Consider the following 23,337-nt stretch of genomic DNA (forward strand, 5'->3'; position numbering starts at 1 on the left):
CCGCACAGCTTCATGGAAACTGAACAACTTTCTCCTAAATGTTGACTGGATAAACACTGAAATGAAGTCAGAAATAAAGATGTTCTTTGAAACCAACGAGAACGAAGACACCACATACCAGAATCTCTGGGACACATTTAAAGCAGTCTCGAGAGGAAAATATATAGCAATAAGTGCCCACATGAGAAGAAAGGAGAGATCTAAAATTGACACCCTATTGTCAAAATTGAAAGAGCTAGAGGAGCAAGATCAAAAAAACTCAAAACCTAGCAAAAGACAAGAAATAACGAAGGTCAAAGCAGCATTGAAGGAGATAGAGACACAAAAAACCCTTCAAAAAATCAATACATCCAGGAGCTGGTTTTTTGAAAAGATCAACAAAATAGACAGACCACTAGCCAGATTAATAAAAAAGAAAAGAGAGAATAACCAAATAGATGCAATAAAAAATGATAAAGGGGATATCACCACAGATTCCACAGAAATTCAAACCATCATCAGAGATTATTACAAACAACTCTATGCACATAAACTAGAAAACCTGGAAGAAATGGATAAATTCCTGGACACTTGCCTCCTCTCAAGCCTAAACCAGGAAGAAGTCAAAACCCTGAATAGACCAATAACAAGGTCTGAAGTCGAGGCAGCAATTAAGAGCCTACCACCCAAAAAAAGCCCAGGTCCAGATGGGTTCACAGCCGAATTCTACCAGACATACAAAGAGTAACTGGTACCATTTCTTCTGAAACTATTCCAAATAATCCAAAAAGAGGGAATCCTTCCCAAATCATTTTATGAGACCAACATCATCCCGATACCAAAACCCGGCAGAGACTCAACAAGAAAAGAAAACTACAGCCCAATATCCATGATGAACATAGATGCAAAAATCTTCAATAAAATACTGGCAAGCCGATTACAACAGCACATCAAAAAGCTTATCCACCATGATCAAGTAGGATTCATCCCGGGGATGCAAGGCTGGTTCAATATACACAAGTCTATAAATGTAATTCACCACATAAACAGAACCAAAGACAAAAACCACATGATTATCTCAATTGACGCAGAGAAGGCCTTTGACAAAATTCAACAGCCCTTTGTGCTAAAAACTCTCAATAAACTAAGTATCGAAGGAACATATCTCAAAATAATAAAAGCTATTTACGACAAACCTACAGCCAATATCATACTGAATGGGCAAAAACTGGAAGCATTCCCTTTGAAATCTGGCACTAGACAAGGATGCCCTCTCTCACCACTCCTATTCAATATAGTACTGGAAGTTCTAGCCAGAACAATCAGGCAAGAAAAAGAAATAAAGGGTATTCAATTAGGAAAGGAGGAAGTCAAATTGTCTCTATTTGCAGATGACATGATTGTATATCTAGAAGACCCCATTGTCTCAGCCCAAAATCTCCTGAAACTGATAAGCAACTTCAGCAAAGTCTCAGGATACAAAATCAATGTGCAAAAATCACAAGCATTCCTATACACCAATAACAGACTTAAAGAGAGCCAAATCAAGAACGAACTGCCATTCACAATTGCTATGAAAAGAATAAAATACCTAGGAATACAACTAACAAGGAACGTAAAGGACCCCTTCAAGGAGAACTACAAACCACTGCTCAACGAAATAAGAGAGGACACAAACAGATGGAGAAACATTCCATGTTCATGGTTAGGAAGAATCAATATCGTGAAAATGGCCATACTGCCCAAAGTAATTTACAGATTCAACGCTATCCCCATCAAGTTACCAATGACCTTCTTCACAGAACTGGAAAAGACCACCTTAAACTTCATATGGAACCAAAAGAGAGCCCACATTGCCAAGTCAATTCTAAGCAAAAAGAACAAAGCAGGAGGCATAACACTACCGGACATCAAACTATACTACAAGGCTACAGTAACCAAAACAGAGATAAAGACCAACGGAACAGAACAGAGGCCTCTGAGGCAACACAACATATCTACAACCATCCGATCTTTGACAACCCTGATAAAAACAAGCAATGGGGAAAGGATTCCCTGTTTAATAAGTGGTGTTGGGAAAACTGTCTAGCCATATGCAGAAAGCAGAAACTGGACCCCTTCCTGACACCTTACACTAAAATTAACTCCAGATGAATTAAAGACTTAAACATAAGACCTAACACCATAAAAACCCTAGAAGAAAACCTAGGCAAAACCATTCAGGACATAGGCGTAGGCAAGGACTTCATGACCAAAACACCAAAAGCATTGGCAACAAAGCGAAAATAGACAAATGGGACCTAATCAAACTCCACAGCTTCTGCATGGCAAAAGAAACAGTCAATAGAGTGAATCGGCAACCAACAGAATGGGAAAAAATTTTTGCAGCCTACCCATCTGACAAAGGGCTGATATCCAGAATTTACAACGAACAGAAACAGATTTACAAGAAAAAAACAAACAAGCCCATTCAAAAATGGGCGAAGGATATGAACAGATACTTTACAAAAGAAGACATACATGAGGCCAACAAGCATATGAAAAAACACTGGTCATTAGAGAAATGCAAATCAAAACTACATTGAGATACCATCTCATGCCAGTTAGAACAGCAGTCATTAAAAAATCTGGAGACAACAGATGCTGGAGAGGATGTGGAGAAATAGGAACACTTTTACACTGTTGGTGGGAGTGTAAATTAGTTCAACCATTGTGCAAGACAGTGTGGTGATTCCTCAAGGATCTAGAAATAGAAATTCCATTTGACCCAGCAATCCCATTACTGGGTATATATCCAAAGGATTATAAATCGTTCTACTATAAGGACACATGCACACGAATGTTCATTCCAGCACAGTTTACAATAGCAAAGACCTGGAACCAACCGAAATGCCCATCGATGGTGGACTGGACAGGAAAAATGTGGCACATATACACCATGGAATATTATGCAGCCATCAAAAACCATGAGTTCGCGTCTTTGGTAGGGACATAGATGAACCTGGAAACCATCATTCTCAGCAAACTGACACAAGAACACAAAATCAAACACCACATGTTCTCACTCATAGACGGGTGTTGAACAATGAGAACACATGGACACAGGGAGGGGAGCACTATACACTGGGGTCTGTTGGGGGGGAGTGGGGGTGGACAGCGGAGGGGTGGGGAGTTGGGGAGAGATAGCATAGGGAGAAATGCCACATATAGGTGAAGGGGAGGAAGGCAGCAAATCACACTGCCACGTATGCACCTATGCAACAATCTTGCATGTTTTTCACATGTACCCCAAAACCTAAAATGCAATAAAAAAAGAATCCTAAACAAAATTAAAAGACTTGGAGATTACAAACATGTACAACAAAGTATTATACCCAACACACACTGTGGGAATAAAACCTATAAAACAGTTAAAAAGAAAAAAAGAAAACTAGTCAAAGGATATGAAAAGGCAGTTGACAGAAGAATAAATATTAAAGCTGACCTATAAACACATGAGGTATTGCTCAATATCCGGTTCTAATTAAGGAACTGAAATACAACAGGATGGCATTGTTTTACCCATTGATTTGGCAGAAAAATTAAAAGATTGATAACATCCAATGTTGGCAAAGGGTACAAGAAGAGAAGTGTACAGATACATTGGAAACACCATTTGAGAAGTACTTTAATAGTCTCTATCAAAGTTGTAAATATTCACACCCTTTGAACTAGCAGTTCACTAACTGGTATCTGTCCTAGTGATATACAGGCAACGTTTTGTTTTACTGTACTTCCCCTTATTGCTTTTCCCAGTTACAGCATTTTTTTTCATATAAATTGAAGGTTTCTGACAAACTTATGTGGAGCAAGCACAAGTCTATCGGTGCCATTCTTCCAATAGCATATGCTTACTTCCTGTCTGTTACATTTTGGTAATTTTCACAAAATTTGAACTTTCTCATTATTATTATACATGTTATGGTGATCTGTGATCAATGACTTTTGACGTAACTATTGTACAGATGTCCCTCAGAATACAAGGGGGATTAGTTACAGGACCCCTGCATATACCAAAATCTGACCATATTCAAGTCCTGCAGTTAGTCCTGCAGAACCCCCATATACAAAGTGTCAACCCTACGTATATACAGGTTTCGCATCTTGTGACTACTATATTTTCCATCCATGTTTGGCTGAAAAAAAAAAAAACTGCAAATAAGTGCACCCACACAGTTCAAACCTGTGATGTCCAAGGGTCAACTGTAATTGTTTTGGGGCACCACACGCTTGGCCTATATAAGATGGTGAACTAAAATGATAAATTAGTATATGTTCTGACAGCTCCATCAAATGGCTATTTCGCTTTCTTTTTCCCTCTCCTCAGGCCTCCCTATTCCCTCAGACACAACAATAATGAAACTAGGCCAATTAATAATCCCACAGTGGCCTGTAAGTATTCAAGTGAAAGGAAGATTCACCTGTCTCTCACTTTAAATCAAAAGATAGAAATGATTAAGCTTAGTGAGAAAGGCATGTTGAAAGCCAAGGAAGGCTGAAAACTAGGTCTCTTGCACTAAAAAGGCAAGTTATGAATGCAAAGGAAAAGTCCTTGAAGGAAACTGAAAGTGCAACTCCTGTGACCACATAAATTATAGGAAAGTCAAACAGCCTTATTGATGATACAGAGAAAGTTTGAGTGGTCTAGATAGATCAAACCAGCCACAACATTCCCTTAAGCCAAAGCCTAATCTAAATGCTCTTCAATTCTATAAAGACAGAGAGGTGAGGAAGCTGCAGAAGAAAAGTTGGAAGCTACTAGAGGTTGGTTCATGAGATCTAAGAAAAGAAGCCATGTCCACAGCCTAAGTGCAAGGTAAAGTGTGGAAGCTACCACAAGTTATCCAGAAGATCTAGCAAAGATCACTGATAAAGATGGTGACACTAACAAGATTTTCAAATGTAAACAAAACAGCCTTCTGTTGGAAGAATATGCCATCTAGGACTTCCACAGCTCGAGAGGAGAAGTCAGTGCTTGGCTTCAAAGCTTCCAAGGACAGGCTAACTCTCTTGCCAAGGGCTAATGTAATGCCACTGGTGACTTGAAATTCAAACCAGTGCTCATTTACCATTCCAAAAGTCCTAGGGCTCTACAAATTATACTAAGTCTACCCTGCCTGTGCTCTATAAATGGAACAAGACTTGGATGACAGCACATCTGTTGTTTATAGCATGGTTTACTTTTTTTTTTTTTTGAGATGGAGTCTCACCCTGTCACCCAGGCTGGAGTGCAGTGGCATGATCGCAGCTCACTACAACTTCCAACTCCCAGGTTCAAGCAATTCTCCAGCCTCAGCCACCTGAGTAGCTGGGATTACAGGCTCACACCATCATGCCTGGCTAATTTTTTGTATCTTTAGTAGAGACAGGGTTTCACCATGGTGGCCACGCTGGTCTGAAACTCCTGACCCTGTGGATCCACCTGCCTCAGCCTCCCAAAGTGCAGGGATTACAGGGATGAGCCACCACACCTGGCCCAGTTTAAGCCCATCGTTGAGATATGCTCAGCAAAAAAAGAGCTCTGACAGAGATGTAAAAGGATATTCATGTTATTTCCACGCCTGCTGACACAACATTCTTTCTGTAGCCCATGGATCAAAAAGGAATTTCAACTTTCAAGTCTTATTATCTAAAAAATACATTCTGTAAGGCTAAGCTGCCATAGATAGTGATTCCTCTGATGGACCTGGGTAAATAGAAAAACTTATGGTAAGGACTCACCATTCTTGATGCCAGGAAGAACACTAGTGATTCACAGAAGAAGATCAAAGTGTTAACATTATCAGGAATTTAGAAGAAGTTGATTCCAACCCTCACGGATAACTTTGAGGGGTTCAAGACTTCAATGGAGAAAGTCACGAGGATGTGGTAGAAATAGCAAGGGAACTAGAATTAGAAGTAGAGCTGAAGATGTGACTGAATTGCTACAATCTCATGATAAAACTTGGTCAAATGAGGAGTTGCTTCTTATGTAAGAGCAAAAAAAAAAAATGGTTTCTTGACATGGAATCTAGTCCTGGTGAAGATGCTGTGCATGTTGCTGAAATGACAACAAAGGATTTAGAATAGTTTAGTAGATAAAGCAGTGGCAGGGTTTGGGAGGACTGACTTGTTTTGAAAGAAATTCTACTGTGAGTAAAATGCTACCGAACACCATCACATGCTACAGAGACATCTTTCATGAAAGGAAGAGTCTACTGATGCAGTAAATTTCGTTGTTACCTTATTTTAAGAAATTGCTTCAGCCACCGCCAACGTTAACCAACCATAACCCTGATCAGTCAGCAGCCATCAACAGCAAAGTAATACTCTCACAAGCAGAAAGATTATAACTCTGGAGGCTCAAATTATCATTAGCATTTTTTAGCAATAAAGTGTTTTAACTTAATTTTTAAGATATAATGCTGTTGCACACTTAATAGACTCCATTATAGTATAACGTAACTTTTCTATGTACTGAGAAACCAAAAAATTTGTGTGACTCACTTCATTGCAATATTTGCTTTATTGCAATGGTCTGGAACTGAAGTAGCAATATCTCTGATGTATGCCTATATACATTTTACAAATATCCTACAAAAGACATATACCCAGGATCTATAGAGACCCTACTACTGTCACAGGCACTTTGTAAGAAGGATATTCAGAAAAACAATAAGTGAAAAAGTATTCAACATCATTACCAGGGCAATGAAAATGAAAACTACAATGAGCTACCAGTACACATCCACCAGATGCACTAAGCCATTTTTAGACTGACAAGATTAAGAGTTAATGAGGATATGAGACAACTGTAATTTTCATACATTATTGAAGGAAGAGTGAACTGACAGAACTATAAAAAATTGTTTGGCAGTATATATATATATATATATATATATATATATTTTTTTTTTTTTTTTTTTTTTGAGATGGAGTTTCGCTCTTGTTACCCAGGCTGGAGTGCAATGGCGTGATCTTGGCTCACCGCAACTTCTGCCTCCTGGGTTCAGGCAATTCTCCTGCCTCAGCCTCTTGAGTAGCTGGGATTACAGGCACGCGCCACCGTTCCCAGCTAATTTTTTGTATTTTTAGTAGAGACGGGGTTTCACCATGTTGACCAGGTTGGTCTCGATCTCTTGACCTCATGATCCACCCACCTCGGCCTCCCAAAGTGCTGGGATTACAGGCGTGAGCCACCACGCCCGGCCCTGTTTGGCAGTATATTAAAGCTATCACTATGACTCAATAATCCCATGCCTAGGTATATATATATATACAAAAAATTAAGTGCATAAGTCCACCAAAAATATGTAATAAAGAATGTTCATAGTAATTTTATCCCTAAAAACCCTGAACTGAAAATAACCCAAACAGAATAAATTAAAAATGTGATATATAATGAAACAATTCAGTACTACCCAGCAATAAAAAGGAATGAACTGGCAGGGCACACTGGCTCACACCTGTAATCCCAGCACTTTGGGAGGCCAAGACAGGTGGATCTTGAGGTCAGGAGATCGAGACCATCCTGGCCAGCATGGTAAAACCCCATCTCTACTAAAAATACAAAAATTAGCTTGGTGTAGTGGTGTACACCTGTAACCCCAGCTACTAGGGAGGCTGAGGCAGGAGGATCACTGGAACCTGGTAGGTGCAGATTGCAGTGAGGCAAGATCACACCACTGCGTTCCAGCCTGGCAATAGAGCAAGACTCTGTCTAAAAAAAAAAAAAAGAATGAACTGACACATATAACAACGTAAATGAATCTTCAGACATTATATTAAGTAAAAGAATCTAGATTTTAAAAGAATACATACAGTATCATTCCATTTAAACAACCGTTATTAATAGATTAACTGACGGTAGAAGTTAGGGGTGGAGGTGAATAACGGGAAAGATACATGTGGAAACCTTCTAGGAGTAAGAGAAGTATTCTATTTTTTGAGGTAGGTGTGGCTACACAGATGTACAAATATTTAAAAATTCACTGAGCTATACACGTAAGATTAGTATGCTTTACTGTGTTTGTATTGTATCTCAACGAAAAAAGTAAAAAGAAAGAAAAACAGGCAACAAAAGTTGAACTAACTAAAACTTCTGTGCATCAAAGGACACAAACAACATAGAGAAAATGCAATCTATGGAATGGGAGAAATATCTGCAAATCATATAATTGAAAAGGGATTAATATCAAGAATACACAAAAAATTTCTATAATTCAGCAAAAAAAAAACTGATCAAAAAAATGAACAAAGGACTTGAATATATGTATTTCTCCAAAGAAGATATATAAATGGCAATACATATATGAAAAGATGCTCAGCAACACTAATCGTTAGGGAAAAGTGAATCAAAATCACAATGAGATACTACTTCACACCCATCAGAAGGCTACTATCTATCAGAAAACAGAAAATAACAAGTTTTGATGAGCATGTAGAGAATGCACTCCTGGTAGGAATGTAAAATGGTGCAGCTGCTACAGAAAACAGCATGGTAGGTCCCTAAAAAATTACAAGTAGAATTATCATGTGATCCAGCAATTCTACTCTAGGTATGACATAGTTTGGCTCTGTATCCCCACCCAAATCTCACCTCAAATTGTAATCCCCACATGTAGAGGGAAGGACATGATGGGAGATGACTGAATCATGGGGGTGGTTTCCCCCATGCTGTTCTCATGATAGTGAGGGAGTTCTCATGAGATCTGATAGTCTAAAAGTGGCACTTTCACCTGTGCACTCTCTCTTCTGCTGCCATGTAAGACATGCCTTTCTTCCCCTTCACCTTCTGCCGTGATTTTAAGTTTCCTAAGGCCTCCCAGCCATGCAGAACTGTAAGTCAATTAACGTCCTTGAAAATAAATTATCCAGTCTCCGGTATTATCTTTATAGCAGTGTGAGAATGGACTAATAGAAGGTATATATCCAAAGGAATTGAAAGCAGAGTCTTGAAGGGATATTTGTACATCCATGTTCAGAGCAGCATTACTCACAATAGTAAAAAAGTTAAAAAGCGACCTGAATATTCATTGATGGATAAATGAATAAACAAATGTGATATATACACAAAAGAATACATGTATATATTAAAAACGAGGGAAATTCTGATACATTCTATAATACACGTGAACCTTGAGTACATTATGCTAAGTGAAACAAGCCTGTCACAAAAAGACAGTATTGTTTGATTCCACTTATATGAGGTATCTAGAGTAGTCAAATTCATAGAATAAGAAAATAGAATGGTGGTTGCAAGGAGTGGGAAGAGGGAAATGGTGAGTTGTTATTTAATGGGTGTAGACTTCAATTTTGCAAGATAAAAGAGTTCTGGAAATTGGATGCACAACAATGTGAATATACTTAACACTACTAAACTGTACACTTAAAAATGAGTAAGATGCTAAATTTTATATTATATATATTTTATATTTTACCAAAATTATAAAAAGAAATGCCAGAATGAAGAGGAAAATGATAGTTAAAAACAAAATGTTACTAACACAGAATAGACTGTGAAAATGCAATAATAAGCAAAAATTATATCTCCTATATCCATACATAATTTGGTGAGGAAAATATACAGAGAAAAAGTTATTAATCTTAATAAACAGAAAAAGCATAACATATGAATAATGGCAAGAAACATGATGTATCAATATAAATAAAATGATCCAAGAATTACTGAAAAACATACAATAATACTTGGGTACAAGGAAAAATACAGTGTATCCCTAGAACAGAAAACTTAATATGAGAAATGTCAATTCTTCTCTATTTGTTACACAATTCCAACAAATTGTCACTATAATATTTTTAAGGAACCTTATGAATAGTCAGCAAAGAAGGTAGTGTCACACTTAAGGGCTTAGGTTTTCAAATCATACATTTGAATTTAAATAGCCCTACCACTTGACCAACACTGTGCCCTTGGAAAGTTACTTAACTTCTCTGTATTGCAGACTTAAAAATTAAGCCAAGTCCAAATACAATCCCATTGAGAAGTTCATTAGATTACCACAGGATGTTCACATTAGGGAACAGTAAACTATCCCAGAAGCATTTATTATAGATCTACAATGGGGTTGATAATTACTAATCATCCTTTCATGTGTCCATAAAATATTTATCAAGCTTTTTCTAAACTAGGCCCTGAACACTGTGTAAGGTGTAGGTGGTACAAACACACATAAAAATATGATCCTTCAAGAGACTCACGGTCTACTAAGCAGTAGATACACTATCATATTTTTATCTAAGAACAGAAAACTAGGCTGAATAAAGTGAGTTGCAAGTTAGTTATAATTTTGGTAATATAGCCCTGGAACAGTCAGACAGGTAAGCCATATATATACTTAAGATAAATAGACAAATAACATTAATATGATTAGTTCAAGCCAGAAAGGGTCAAGAAGCATCTGAGTTAAAAAGAAGACAGAGCCAGATAAATAAGAAACTTAAGAGCAAAGCATAAAAAAAATCATTTCTTCCCTTTACATTAAAGTAAATCAGATTCCTGAAGCTATTTAAAGAAAGAGAAAGGGTTAATCTTTTAGAATCAACCATGTCTTACAGCTTGGGTGGGGCTGACCTGGGATTGGTTTACATTTTGTTATATAAATTCCAGACAGTATTGTTTTACTTTTCTCCTTTAATTAGGCAGTATAACTAGCACACACACATCCCTGTTGATAAAATATTTCAGTCAAGGGTGAGCGTTACATCAGGGAACTGTTATAATCTAGAGATGGGGGGAAAAGTAACTGGTGCTTTGCTAATCATAAATATGAGTTTAAAAAGTACTGTATAGTACAAGAAACTCTGTAGGAAAATGGTGATAGTAATACAAAAAGCTAGATGTTATCAAAAAGTTTACTGAATGGATGTTTATGTTTAGAGTTATATTTAACTACAATCAAAATTCCTGTAAGAAAATAATTTTGGTACTAAGATTCTAAAATACATGTTTCTGAGAACTGTAAAATGAAACCATTAATCAATCATAAAGCAAACTTACCAGATTTTTACCATCTTGCTTATGGATAGTCACAACTCTGCTTTCATTCGAACCCTCTTGGTTTGCTTGCTTAATACTGACATCAATAATATTAGGAAAATCACAATATAACTGTAAATCCTATAATTAAAAGCAGGTAGAAATTATGGAGCCATTTTAAAACAATACTTATGAAGAAGACAACATTCTTCCAAATTATTTAAAATAAAAAAGGTATTGATAACAATAGATAAGCATTAAATGTGATTTCCTCTCTCAATCTAACCCTAAGACTATGCTGCATCTTGCTTGACTTAAACATGAGAGTATTAAATGATGCCAGGAATCTAAAATGTGCTATGGCACTCTTCAATTCAATTAACATTAGTAGAAACCACTGCCAGAATTGGAAATGTGACTACCAAAGATGTAAAATAAAAAAACAAATCCCTCTAAATCTCTAGTAACAATCTATGAACAACACAGATATTAACAAACTTAAAACTTGCAATGCGAACCTTAAAAAATTAAATTAATTATTTAACAGGTGTACATCATAAAATCAAGTAATCTTTTCTAGTTAATGAGTTTTATAATTATGCCTTCTATTACCACTAATAGTGAAAGAAAGGCAAAAGACCTTTAAAATCACTTTCAGAATTTGATACCTTTCTGAAAGTATAATATAGCCATTGCTAATTATTTTGTCCTAAAAAATTAAATGAAAAAACCATTTATGAATAGTCAGCAAAAGAAATATATGACTTTGATGGCTTCACACTATTAAAAACTTCCACTTCTATCAAATGGGAGAAGTGCAAGACCATGTTGCAAATGATTAAAATTACTTTGTTTTTATTTCCATTCTACTTAAAATAACAAAAAATGAGAACATATCATTAAGGATTACCTGTGCTGTCAGTGTCTCACTTTCTTTATGTTTCCCTCTTGACCACTGAATTCCACCGTTTCCAGTTATTATAATGGTTGCAAAAATCTCCTCACCTGAAGGACCACTTCCAGGTTCTTTTACTTCAAATTTCTCTGTGTAGAAGGCAGACTGCAGAGTTTCCAGATTTATAAGATACTTAAGTTTCAAGTTTCTGGCAGTGGCTTTGCATTGGCTGAACTGCTGAATAAATCTGCGAAATCTGTACCTTATTCGCTTCCTTGTCAAAATGTGATAATCTTGGATCTTTGCTCGAATACATTTTGGTAAGAATGTCTTGTAGCTAGGGATAAAGAGCACATACAGGAAAAACAAAACAAAAATTGGAAGATAAATCTAAAAGTTGAAAGGGAAGTTACCACCTTTTTCCACGATTAAGTAGGCATTACAACACAGTGGTCAAGTGGAGTAAGTTGACATAACCTCCATCCACAAAGTATAAAATTTTAAGATTTTATTTGATGATGTAAATATATCCACACATTCTCTTTATCATCAATGTTTACAATAGAAGATGTTAATCTTCTTCCCCTAATGAATCCTCAGTCTAGTTAATAATAGAGTCTCTAAAAATTCATTTTCTCTACTTCATATACCAGAGCTAATGGTATATAAGATAATATTTTTGGCACATATTGCACTGTGCTGCAAATATTTCCTATGATGTTGTACTCCCAAATATATCTGAATTTTGGAAATTGTTACATTTTGTTGGAAGCTATTTTCATTATGCAAACATACATACACACACACACACATATATATATATAATTTTGTTAAGCCAGCTTCAACTCCTAATAATTCCTTTGTGATCAAAACAATTGCATTTAGAAATGTTCTGACTTTTCTGTACATTCATCTCTATGTACAATATTCTAAAGAAGGTAGATAATTTATTTCTCTGCTTCTAAATAACATATTACTTCTAAAGTACAATTAAATAATTTTCCATGCCTTAATATATGCTAATCTTTCTTCTAATCACCCATCTCCTATCTAGTTACTCATTCTACAAGGCTCAGCTCAAGCATCATCAAATCCAGGAAACCTTTCTGGACCTCATTCTATGACATATTAGATGTGGAATACATAGACACAAAGGGCTTGCTGAATTAATGCTTTTCCCATCTAAAATGTAATATCTCTTAATCCCACATTTCCCTCTAGCCACAGCCTATCTGGCCTCTTTTTGAAAAAATGTATATAGCCATTTCCATTTTCTTGCTTTCCATCTATACCTCAACTCATTCCAATGTAGCTTCTGTTCCATCATTTGAAGAGAAACTGCTCTTGCTAAAACCAAGAAAGATATCCATGTTGCTAAAACCACATTTCTACATGGCACAAGAAACAGAAGAAAAATTGGGCAAATTAGACTACTTCAAAATTAAAACTTTTGTGCTATAAATGATAGCTTCAGGAAAGTAAAATAACAATACACAGAATGGGAGGAACTACTTGCAAATCATAAATATGATTCTATGTGGAGACTTGTATCCAGAATATAAAAAGAATTTTTTAAACTCAGTAAGACAAATAACCCAATTAAAAAGTGAGCAATGAATTCAAATAGACAGTTCTCTAAAGAAGACATACAGACAGCCAGAAGTACATGAGAAGATGCTAAACATCAGTAGTCATTAGAGAAATGAACATCAAAACTAGAATGAGACAGCACTTTCACCTACTAGGAGGGGTAAAATAAAGACAGAAACAAGTGCTGAAAAAGTTGGAACTCTTCATGCACTGCTAGTGGGAATGTAAAGTGGCACAGCTACTTTTGAAACATCAAGCAGTTCCTCAGAAAGTTAAACAGAGTTACCATATGATCCAGGAATTCCACTCTTAAATATATGCATAAGAAAAATGAAAAAACACATCCACAAAATTATTCATATACAACTGTTCATAGCTGCATGAGTCACAACAGCCAAAACATGGAAGCAACCCACATTTTCATCAAGTGAAAAACAAATAAGCAAAATGTGGTATATCCATATAATGCAATATGATTCAGCAATAAAAACAAATAAAGTACTGATACATTCTACAACATGGATGAACCTTGGAAACATCATACTAAGTGAAAGAAGCCAGACAAAAAAATGCCGCAACACATTTTGCATAATTCTATTTATACAAAATGTTTGAGACAGGAAAATCCACACAAACAAAAAGATGAGTGGTTTCCAGAGGCTGGGGAAAAGTGGGATGAGGACTGAATGCTAATGGGCATGGGATTTCTTTCAGAAAGGATGAAATGTCCTAAAATTAGATTGCAGTCATCTTAATACAACCCTGTGAATATACTACAAAGTATTAAATTGTACACTTTAAATGGATGAGCTTTATGATTTATAAATTATATCTCAATAAACTCTTAAAATATCATGGAATCTTATATGAATGTTTAATATCTACACTACTTTTTAAAGTAAAGCAGTAAAAAAGAAATATGCAGCATTTTGCACGTGTGTTTATCTTCTAAGAGCATAAGTTAAAAGAATCAGACAAATAGAATTACTAAATAGTCATTAGGTTTAAGACACTAGACTAAATAATGTAGGGAGAAGTGTTATAGATGACATGATTCTCGACCTGGAAGAAACTACAATCTACATAGAAAGACTGTGCCAAGACTTTGGATGACATCATGGTTTCCAAAGCAGAAATATCCCACAACAGCATAAGTCTAGAGATGGCTTCATATTTATAACATTCATCTTCAGTGGGCCAAAGCTTCCATTCTTCAACTGCATTCCCCTCAATTCCTTTGGTTTCTATGTAACCACATCTAAGATACTCTTCCTGCAACTGTGTTCTACTATAACCTGGCATACAGCAAGTATTCAATAAAGAGCTGTTGAATGAATGAATGAATGTGGATTTTTTCCCCACTTTGGGCTTTGGACTCTTCTATATTCCGGAGTTCCTAAAATCATACTCTATGGCCTACACTCTTGGGTTAAGGCCTAACAGACATCTGAAAGTCAAACAAGAATATTTAAAACCAAAAAGAGAAACACAGAAATTGATACTCTGCAAATTGGGTATGTAACTGTTTTGATGACACTCAGCAAAGCAATACTAAAGACAGTTACTAGAAGAACAATTTCTAAAAAGGGAGCTTTAACCACATTCATGACATACTCAAATTTTTAATCTGGAAAGTATGTAATAAAATACATATGTAGCCTTCAAACTTAAAAAAAGTCAAAGCATTCTCATAGTTGTATATACCTTTTTAAAAGTATATATACTTTTTTAAAAGTAGTTTTAATAGCTTGTAGTTTCAAAAAACTGTTATTTGTCATGATAGTCAAGTTCAATATGCAGAAGAATAATTTGAAGAATACTCAGTTTGGATTACTTATGTAAGAATACCCTAGAGATCCAAGAAGGCCAAATAGGAACAGCTCCGGAGTGCAGTTCCCAGTGAGAACAGCGCAGAGGGTGAGTGTTCACCACATTTCCAAACAAGTTTTCACTGCCCACAGACCAGGAGATGCCCGGCCGAAAAGTGCCACGAGTTTTCAGCGCAGCGGTTTCAGCCAGTGCCAAGTCGGCGCACATAAACTCACACAAGTCTGGGCTGCCTTTTTGGCTGGCGGCTGGAAGGTCTGGAAGACAGAGCCACCTATTCAAATGAAAGGGAGAGGGCTAAGACAGGGAGCCAGGGGATCTGGCTCGGCAGGTACCACCCCAACAAAACAAGCAATGTGAAACGCTCTGGATTGAGAGTTTTGCAGCAAGCGCAGCTGGACTCAGGATCGTCCAGCTCAGTGTGGGGAAGGGCATCCCCCGCTACCAAGGCAGTCCTCCACTACCTAGGCAATTCACACAGCAGCAGGGCAGAGCCTGCAGCAGCTCAGCAATGCCTCTGCTGGCAGACTGTGACTAGACTACTGCGTGGAGGGCAGGGCATCTATACAAAAAGGCAGCAGCAAAACAGGGACTTATAAATAAAGCCGACCTTCCTAGGACAGAAAACCAGGGAAAAGAGGCAGTTATGAGTTTGGCTGCAGCAGACCTAAAGGTACCTGTCCAGCAGCTCTGCATGGAACAATGGAGGTCCCAGCACAGTACTTGAGCTCCTATGAGGGACAGACTGTCTCCTCAAGCAGCTCCCCGACCCCCATATACCCAAAGAGACACCTCACAGAGGGGAGCTCAGGCCAACATCTGGCAGATACCCTTCTGGGACGAGGATAGCAGAGGAAGAAACCTGAGGCAACCCTTGCTGTTCTGAAGCCCCCGCAGGCAATCCCAGGTGAGCAGTCTAGAGTGGACCTCCAGCAGTCCTGCAGCAGAGGGGATTGACTGTTAGAAGGAAAACTAAGAAGCAGAAAGAAATAGCTTCAACATCAACAAAAAGGACGTCCACTCAGAGACCCCATCCGAAAGGCACCAACTACAAAGACCACAGGTAGATAAAACCAGTAAGATGGGAAGAAAACAGCGCAAAAAGGAGGAAAACACCAAAAACCAGAACGCCTCTCCTCCTCCAAGGGATCACAACTCCTCACCAGCTAGGGATCAAAAATGGATGGAGAATGAATCTGATGAATTGACAGAAACAGGCTTCAGAAGGTGGGTAATAACAAACTTCTCTGAGCTAAAAGGACATGTGCTAACCCAATGCAGAATGAATCTGATGAATTGACAGAAACAGGCTTCAGAAGGTGGGTAATAACAAACTTCTCTGAGCTAAAAGAACATGTGCTAACCCAATGAAAAGAAACTAAGAACCTAGAAAAAAGGTTAGATGAGATGCTAACTAGGATAAACAGCTTAGAGAAGAATATAAACAACTTGATGGAGCTGAAAAACATGGCACGAAAACTTCACAAAGCATACACAAGTTTCAATAGCCGAACTGACCAAGCAGAAGAATGGATATCAGAGATTGAACATCAACTCAATGAAATAAACGAGAAGGCAGGAATAGAGAAAAAAGAGTGAAAAGAAATGAACAAAGTCTCCTAGAACCCATGGGATTATGTCAAAAGACCTAATCTATGTTTGATAGGTGTAACTGAATGTGATGGAGATAATGAATCCAAGCTGGAAAACACTCTTCAGGATATTATCCAGAAGAACTTCCCCAACTTAGCAAGGCAGGCCAATATTCAAGTCCAGGAAATACAGAGAACACCACAAAGATATTCCTCAAGAAGAGCAACCCCAAGGCACATAATCGTCAGATTCATGAGGGCTGAAAAGAAGCAAAAAATGCTAAGGGCAGCAAGAGAGAAAGGTTGGGTTACCCACAAAGGGAAGCCCATCAGACTCACAGCAGAACTCTCTGCAGAAACTCTACAAGCCAGAAGAGAGTGGGGGCCAATATTCAACATCCTTAAAGAAAAGAACTTTCGGGCCGGGCACGGTGGCTCACGCCTGTAATCCCAGCACTTTGGGAGGCCGAGGCGGGTGGATCACGAGGTCAAGAGATCGAGACCAACCTGGTCAACATGGTGAAACCCTGTCTCTACTAAAAATACAAAAAATTAGCTGGGCATGGTGGCGCGTGCCTGTAATCCCAGCCACTCAGGAGGCTGAGGCAGGAGAATTGCCTGAACCCAGGAGGCGGAGGTTGCGGTGAGCCGAAATCGCGCCATTGCACTCCAGCCTGGGTAACAAGAGCGAAACTCCGTCTCAAAAAAAAAAAAAAAAAAAAAGAAACTAACTCAGAACCATACTACTTCATGAAAACTGAACTAATGGCTCCTGAATGTCAGCTGGATAAACAATGAAATGAAGGCAGAAATAAAGATGTTCTTCGAAACCAACGAGAAGGAAGACACAACATATCAGAATCTCTGGGACACATTTAAAGCAGTGTCTAGAGGGAAATTTATAGTAATAAATGCCCACATGAGAAGCAAGGAAAGATCTAAAATCGACACCCTATTGTCAAAATTGAAATAACTGGACGAGGAAGATTAAAAAAACTCAAAAGCTAGCAGAAGACAAGAAATAACTAAGATCAGAGCAGAACGGAAGGAGATAGAGACACAAAAAGTCCTTCAAAAAATTAATAAATCCAGGAGCTACTTTTTGGAAAGATCAACAAAACAGAGAGACCACTAGCCAGATTAATAAAAGAGAAAAGGGAGAAGAATCAAATAGATGCAATAAAAAATGATAAAGGGGAAATCACCACTGACTCCACAGAAATACAAAATACAATCAAAGACTACTACAAACAACTCTATGAACATAAACCAGTAAACCTGAAAGAAATGGATAAATTCCTAGACACTTGCACCTGCCCAAGCCTGAACCAGGAAGAAGTTGAAACCTTGAACAGACCAATAACAAGGGCTGAAGTTGAGGCAGCAATTAATAGCCTACCAACCAAAAAAAGTCCTGGTCCAGATGGGTTCACAGCTGAATTCTACCAGACGTACAAAGAGGAGCTAGAATCATTCCTTCTGAAACTATCCCAAACAATGCAAAAAGAGGGAATCCCTCCCAAATCATTTTATGAGACCAACATCATCCTGATACCAAAACCCGGCAGAGATTCAAGAAGAAAAGAAAACTTAAGGCCAATATCCACGATGAACATAGATGCAAAAATCTTCAATAAAATATTGGCAAACTGATTGCAACAGCACATCAAAAAGCTTATCCATCACAATCAAATAGGCTTCATCCCGGGGATGCAAGGCTGGTTCAACATACGCAAGTCTATAAATGTAATCCACCACATAAACAGAACCAAAAACAAAAACCACATGATTATCTCAATAGATGCAGAGAAGGCCTTTGACAAAATTCAACAGCCCTTTGTGCTAAAAACTCTCAATAAACTAAGTATCGAAGGAACATATCTCAAAATAATAAAAGCTATTTACGACAAACCTACAGCCAATATCATACTGAATGGGCAAAAACTGGAAGCATTCCCTTTGAAATCCAGCACTAGACAAGGATGCTCTCTCTCACCACTCCTATTCAATATAGTATTGGAAGTTCTAGTTAGAGCAATTAGGCAAGAAAAAAAAAAATAAAGTGTATTTGATTAGGAAAAGAGGAAGTCAAATTGTCTGTATTTGCAGATGACGTAATCGTATATTTAGAAGACCCTATCATCTCAGCCCAAAATCTCCTGAAACAGATGAGCAACTGCAGCAAAGTCTCAGCATACAAAATCAATGTGCAGAAATCACAAGCATTTCTACACACCAATAACAGACTTAAAGAGAGCCAAATCATGAGCAAACTCCCATTCACAACTGCTATGAAGAGAATAAAAATCCTAGGACTCCAACTAACAAAGGACGTAAAGGACCTCTTCAAGGAGAACTACAAACCACTGCTCATTAAAATAAGAGAGGACACAAACAGATAGAAAAACATTCCATGCTCATGGTTAGAAAGAATCAATATTGTGAAAATGGCCATACTGCCCAAAGCAATTTATAGATTCAACACTATTGCCATCAAGTTACTAATGACCTTATTCACAGAACTGGAAAAAACCACCTTACACTTCATATGGAACCAAAAGAGAGCCCACATAGCCAAGACAATCCTAAGCAAAAAGAATAAAGCTGGCGGCATCAGGCTACCTGACTTCAAACTATACTACAAGGCTACAGTAATCAAAACAGCATGGTACTGGTACCAAAACAGAGATATAGACCAATGGAACAGAACAGAGGCCTTGGAGGCAACACCACACATATACAATCAACCAATCTTTGACAAACCTGACAAAAACAAGCAATGGGGAAAGGATTCCCTGTTTAATAAATGCTGTTGGGAAAACTGGCTAGCAGGGTGCAGAAAGCAGAAACTGGACCCCTTCCTGACACCTACACTAAAATTAACTCCAGATGGATTAAACACTTGAACATAAGACCTAACACCATAAAAACCCTCAAAGAAAACCTAGGCAAAACCATTCAGGACATAGGCATAGGCAAGGACTTCATGACTAAAACACCAAAAGCATTGGCAACAAAAGCCAAAATAGACAAATGGGACCTAATTAAACTCCAGAGCTTCTGTACAGCAAGAGAAACAATCATTAGAGTGAACTGGCAACCAACAGAATGGGAAAAAATTTTTGCAATCTACCCATCTGACAAAGGGCTAATATCCAGAATCTACAAAGAACTAAAACAGATTTACAAGAAAAAAACAAACAAACCCATCCAAAAGTGGGAGAAGAATATGAACAGACACTTTTCAAAAGAAGACATATATGAGGACAACAAACATATGAAAAAATGCTCATCATCACTGATTATTAGAGAAATGCAAATCAAAACCACATTGAGATACCACCTCATGCCAGTTAGAATGGCGAGCATTAAAAAATCTGGAGACAACAGATGCTAGAGAGGACCTGGAGAAATAGGAACACTTTTACACTGTGGGTGGGAGTGTAAACTAGTTCAACCATTGTGGAAGACAGTATGGCACTTCCTCAAGGACTTAGAAATAGAAATTCCATTTGACCCAGCAATCCCATTACTGGGTACATACCCAAAGGATTATAAATCATTATGTTATAAGGACACATGCACGTGTATGTTCATAGTGGCATTGTTTACAATAGCAAAGACCTGGAACCAACCCAAATGCCCATCGACGATAGACTCGACGAGAAAAATGTGGCACATATACACCATGAAATACTATGCAGCCATAAGAAACGATGAGTTTGTGTGCTTTGTAGGGACATGGATGAATCTGGAAACCATCATTCTCAGCAAACTGATACAAGAACAGAAAATCAAACACCACATGTTCTCACTCATAGGCAGGTGTTGAACAATGAGAACACATGGACACAGGGAGGGGAGCATCACACACTGGGGTCTGCTGGGCGGGGCCAAGGGAGGGACAGCGGGGGTGGGGTGGAGAGGTTGGGGTGGGATAACATGGGGAGAAATGCTAGATGTAGGTGACGGGGGATGGAGGCAGCAAACCACATTGCCATGTGTGTACCTACGCAACAATCCTGCATGATCTGCATATATACCCCAGAACCCAAAGTACAATTTAAAAAAAGAGAGAGAGAAAAAAAAGAAAAGAATACACTAGAGCACCTCGAGAAATTCATATTTGTGGGCATCACCTTGGATTTACTGAATACAAATCTCTTGGATTAGGACCCAGAAATCTTTGATTTTAACAGGCACCCCCACGTGATTCTAATATAAATAAAATATACACCACCATGTGGGAAATACTTATTCAGGTCATTTATATAGCCAACAGGAAGATCTACTATCACAAAGTATGCCTCCAGGTGTTTCTTCAGTTCCTCTAAACTTACTTAGTCTTCTCAGAATAAATGAAATCAAATAATAGATATTATACCTATGATATTTCCTGTAGTACAACGCTTTCAATAATTTCACCTTACAAAGCATGTGTTACCCCCAATAAATAAAAGTTACCCATATGACTTTTTATTACAGGTTGACTAGCCTTCTTCCAAATATATGAAATCTGAAATATTCCAAAATCCAGAACTTTTTGAATGTTAACATGATGTTTAAAGAAAATGCTCGTTAGAGCATTTTGGATTGGCGGTACCCAACTGGTAAGTACAATACCAATATTCCAAAATCTGAAAATATCCAAAATCTGAAACATTTCTGATCCCAAGCATTTTAGACAAGGGGTACTTAACTAGTATTATAAAATCAAAAGGCATGGGTAAGTCCAGAAAATATGTATGAATTATATGAAATCTCTAACTACTCACACTAATGTATAAGGATTTACAAAAGAAAATTACCTGATAGAATTATAGATGGCCAGTGGAGTTTGATCCTTTTCTTTAGCTATTCTCATCATATCTAACACTGCCATCCCAAGACATTCTTCCTGAGTTTCATGAGTCACAGGTACTTTTATCCATCCATGCACAAAATCATGCCGCCACTAAAAGCAAAAATTTAGAAGGAAATATCTCATTATAAGTTTCATTACCATGTTTTAATCTACAACTGTATTTTAATGACAATTTTCATAACATGTGCATTTACAAGCTACAAATTGGCCAGGCTAAGCGGCTCATGCCTCCTTTGGGAGGCTGAGGCATGAGGATCACTTGAACCTGGAGTTTAAGACCAGCCTGGGCAATGTGGCAAGATCTCATCTCTACAAAAATTTAAAAATTAGCCAGGCATGGTGGCACACATCTGTAGTCCCAGCTACTTGGGGTGCTGAGGTAGAAGGATCACTTGAGCTATGATCACACCACTGCACACTAGGCTGGGTGACAGACCAACACCCAGTTTCTAAATAAATAAAGGCATCATTAAATTCCTCGCTTCATTTTCATTCATTTGGAATAAATTTTTAATAAAAGTTCATTTGCAAATGAAAACTGGTTTACACTAGGTTCCCAATTACAGAGTACATACATCAACCTATTTCATTGCATGTATCTTCAAATTATATCTTTTGCATAAAAATTACCTGAATTTAAATAGATATTACTTAATTAAATATATAGTGAACTCCAATTATGTTGGAAGCATCATACTACAAATGGTGTTGGATACAAAGAAATAGCCATGTGCCCCATAACAATATTTTGGTCAATGGTAGACCACATATGTAACAATGGTTCCATAAGATTTTAATACTGCATTTTTACATAACAATATTTTGGTCAATGGTAGACCACACATGTAACAATGGTTCCATAAGATTTTAATACTGCATTTTTACTGTACCTTTTCTACATTTGCATATGTCTAACTACACAAATACTTACCACTGTGTTACAATTGCATACAATATTCAGTACAGCAACGTGCTATATATGTTTGTAGCCTAGGAGCAATAATAGGCTATACCATATGGCGTAGGCATATACTAGGCTATACCATATAGGTTTGTGTACCTACAATAAATGATGTTCACAGAACAATAAAATTGCCTAATGACATATTTCTCAGAATGTATCCCCATAACTGACACATGACTGTATAAGATGTGGTCTCAGTCATAAAGGGGACCAAAATCTAGCTTAGAAGCTAAATGGAAGCAAATAATTATAATGCCAGACATGATATAGGAAGCACCACACAAAAGCTGCTTCAGGAACTTGGAGAAAGTTAAGATTATATTCAGTTGGAGTAATCAAGGAAGGTTTCAAGGAAGATTTGAAACTTCACAGTGTCTTTAAAAATAAAGAAATGTATGATGAACACAAAACAGGGTAAAGAAACAGAAGGAATAAAACACACAAAAAAGCACAAAGTATGTTCATATCCATAAACTAGTTTGATTAGGGCCTAAAGTTTATGTGAAGAAATAATGTGGGTTAAAACTTAGAACAGTAAAGTTGGGGTCAGACTGCAGGTAACCTTGAATGACATCATCCTAGAAACTATGGAGATCTATTTTCATCCTG

The 23,337-nt window shown here is 37.5% G+C and overlaps 1 protein-coding gene across 3 annotated transcripts in view; it reads right to left on the minus strand.

Annotated features, from left to right (window-relative positions):
• Positions 1 to 23,337, minus strand: part of JAK2 (Janus kinase 2) — a 123,147-nt gene that overhangs the window by 41,529 nt on the left and 58,281 nt on the right. For all 3 annotated transcript variants that reach the window (XM_012454553.3, XM_064361473.1, XM_012454554.3), the window contains 3 exons: positions 21,709 to 21,854; positions 11,907 to 12,228; positions 11,018 to 11,137 (listed from right to left, as the gene is read on the minus strand). In XM_012454553.3, coding sequence (XP_012309976.1) covers positions 11,018 to 11,137; positions 11,907 to 12,228; positions 21,709 to 21,854 — 588 coding nt within the window. The remainder of the gene's footprint in view (positions 1 to 11,017; positions 11,138 to 11,906; positions 12,229 to 21,708; positions 21,855 to 23,337) is intronic.

The sequence above is a fragment of the Aotus nancymaae genome, unplaced genomic scaffold (assembly GCF_030222135.1).
Source record: "Aotus nancymaae isolate 86718 unplaced genomic scaffold, 86718_ANA_hifiasm-v0.15.2.pri h1tg000041l, whole genome shotgun sequence".
Classification (NCBI taxonomy): domain Eukaryota; kingdom Metazoa; phylum Chordata; class Mammalia; order Primates; family Aotidae; genus Aotus; species Aotus nancymaae.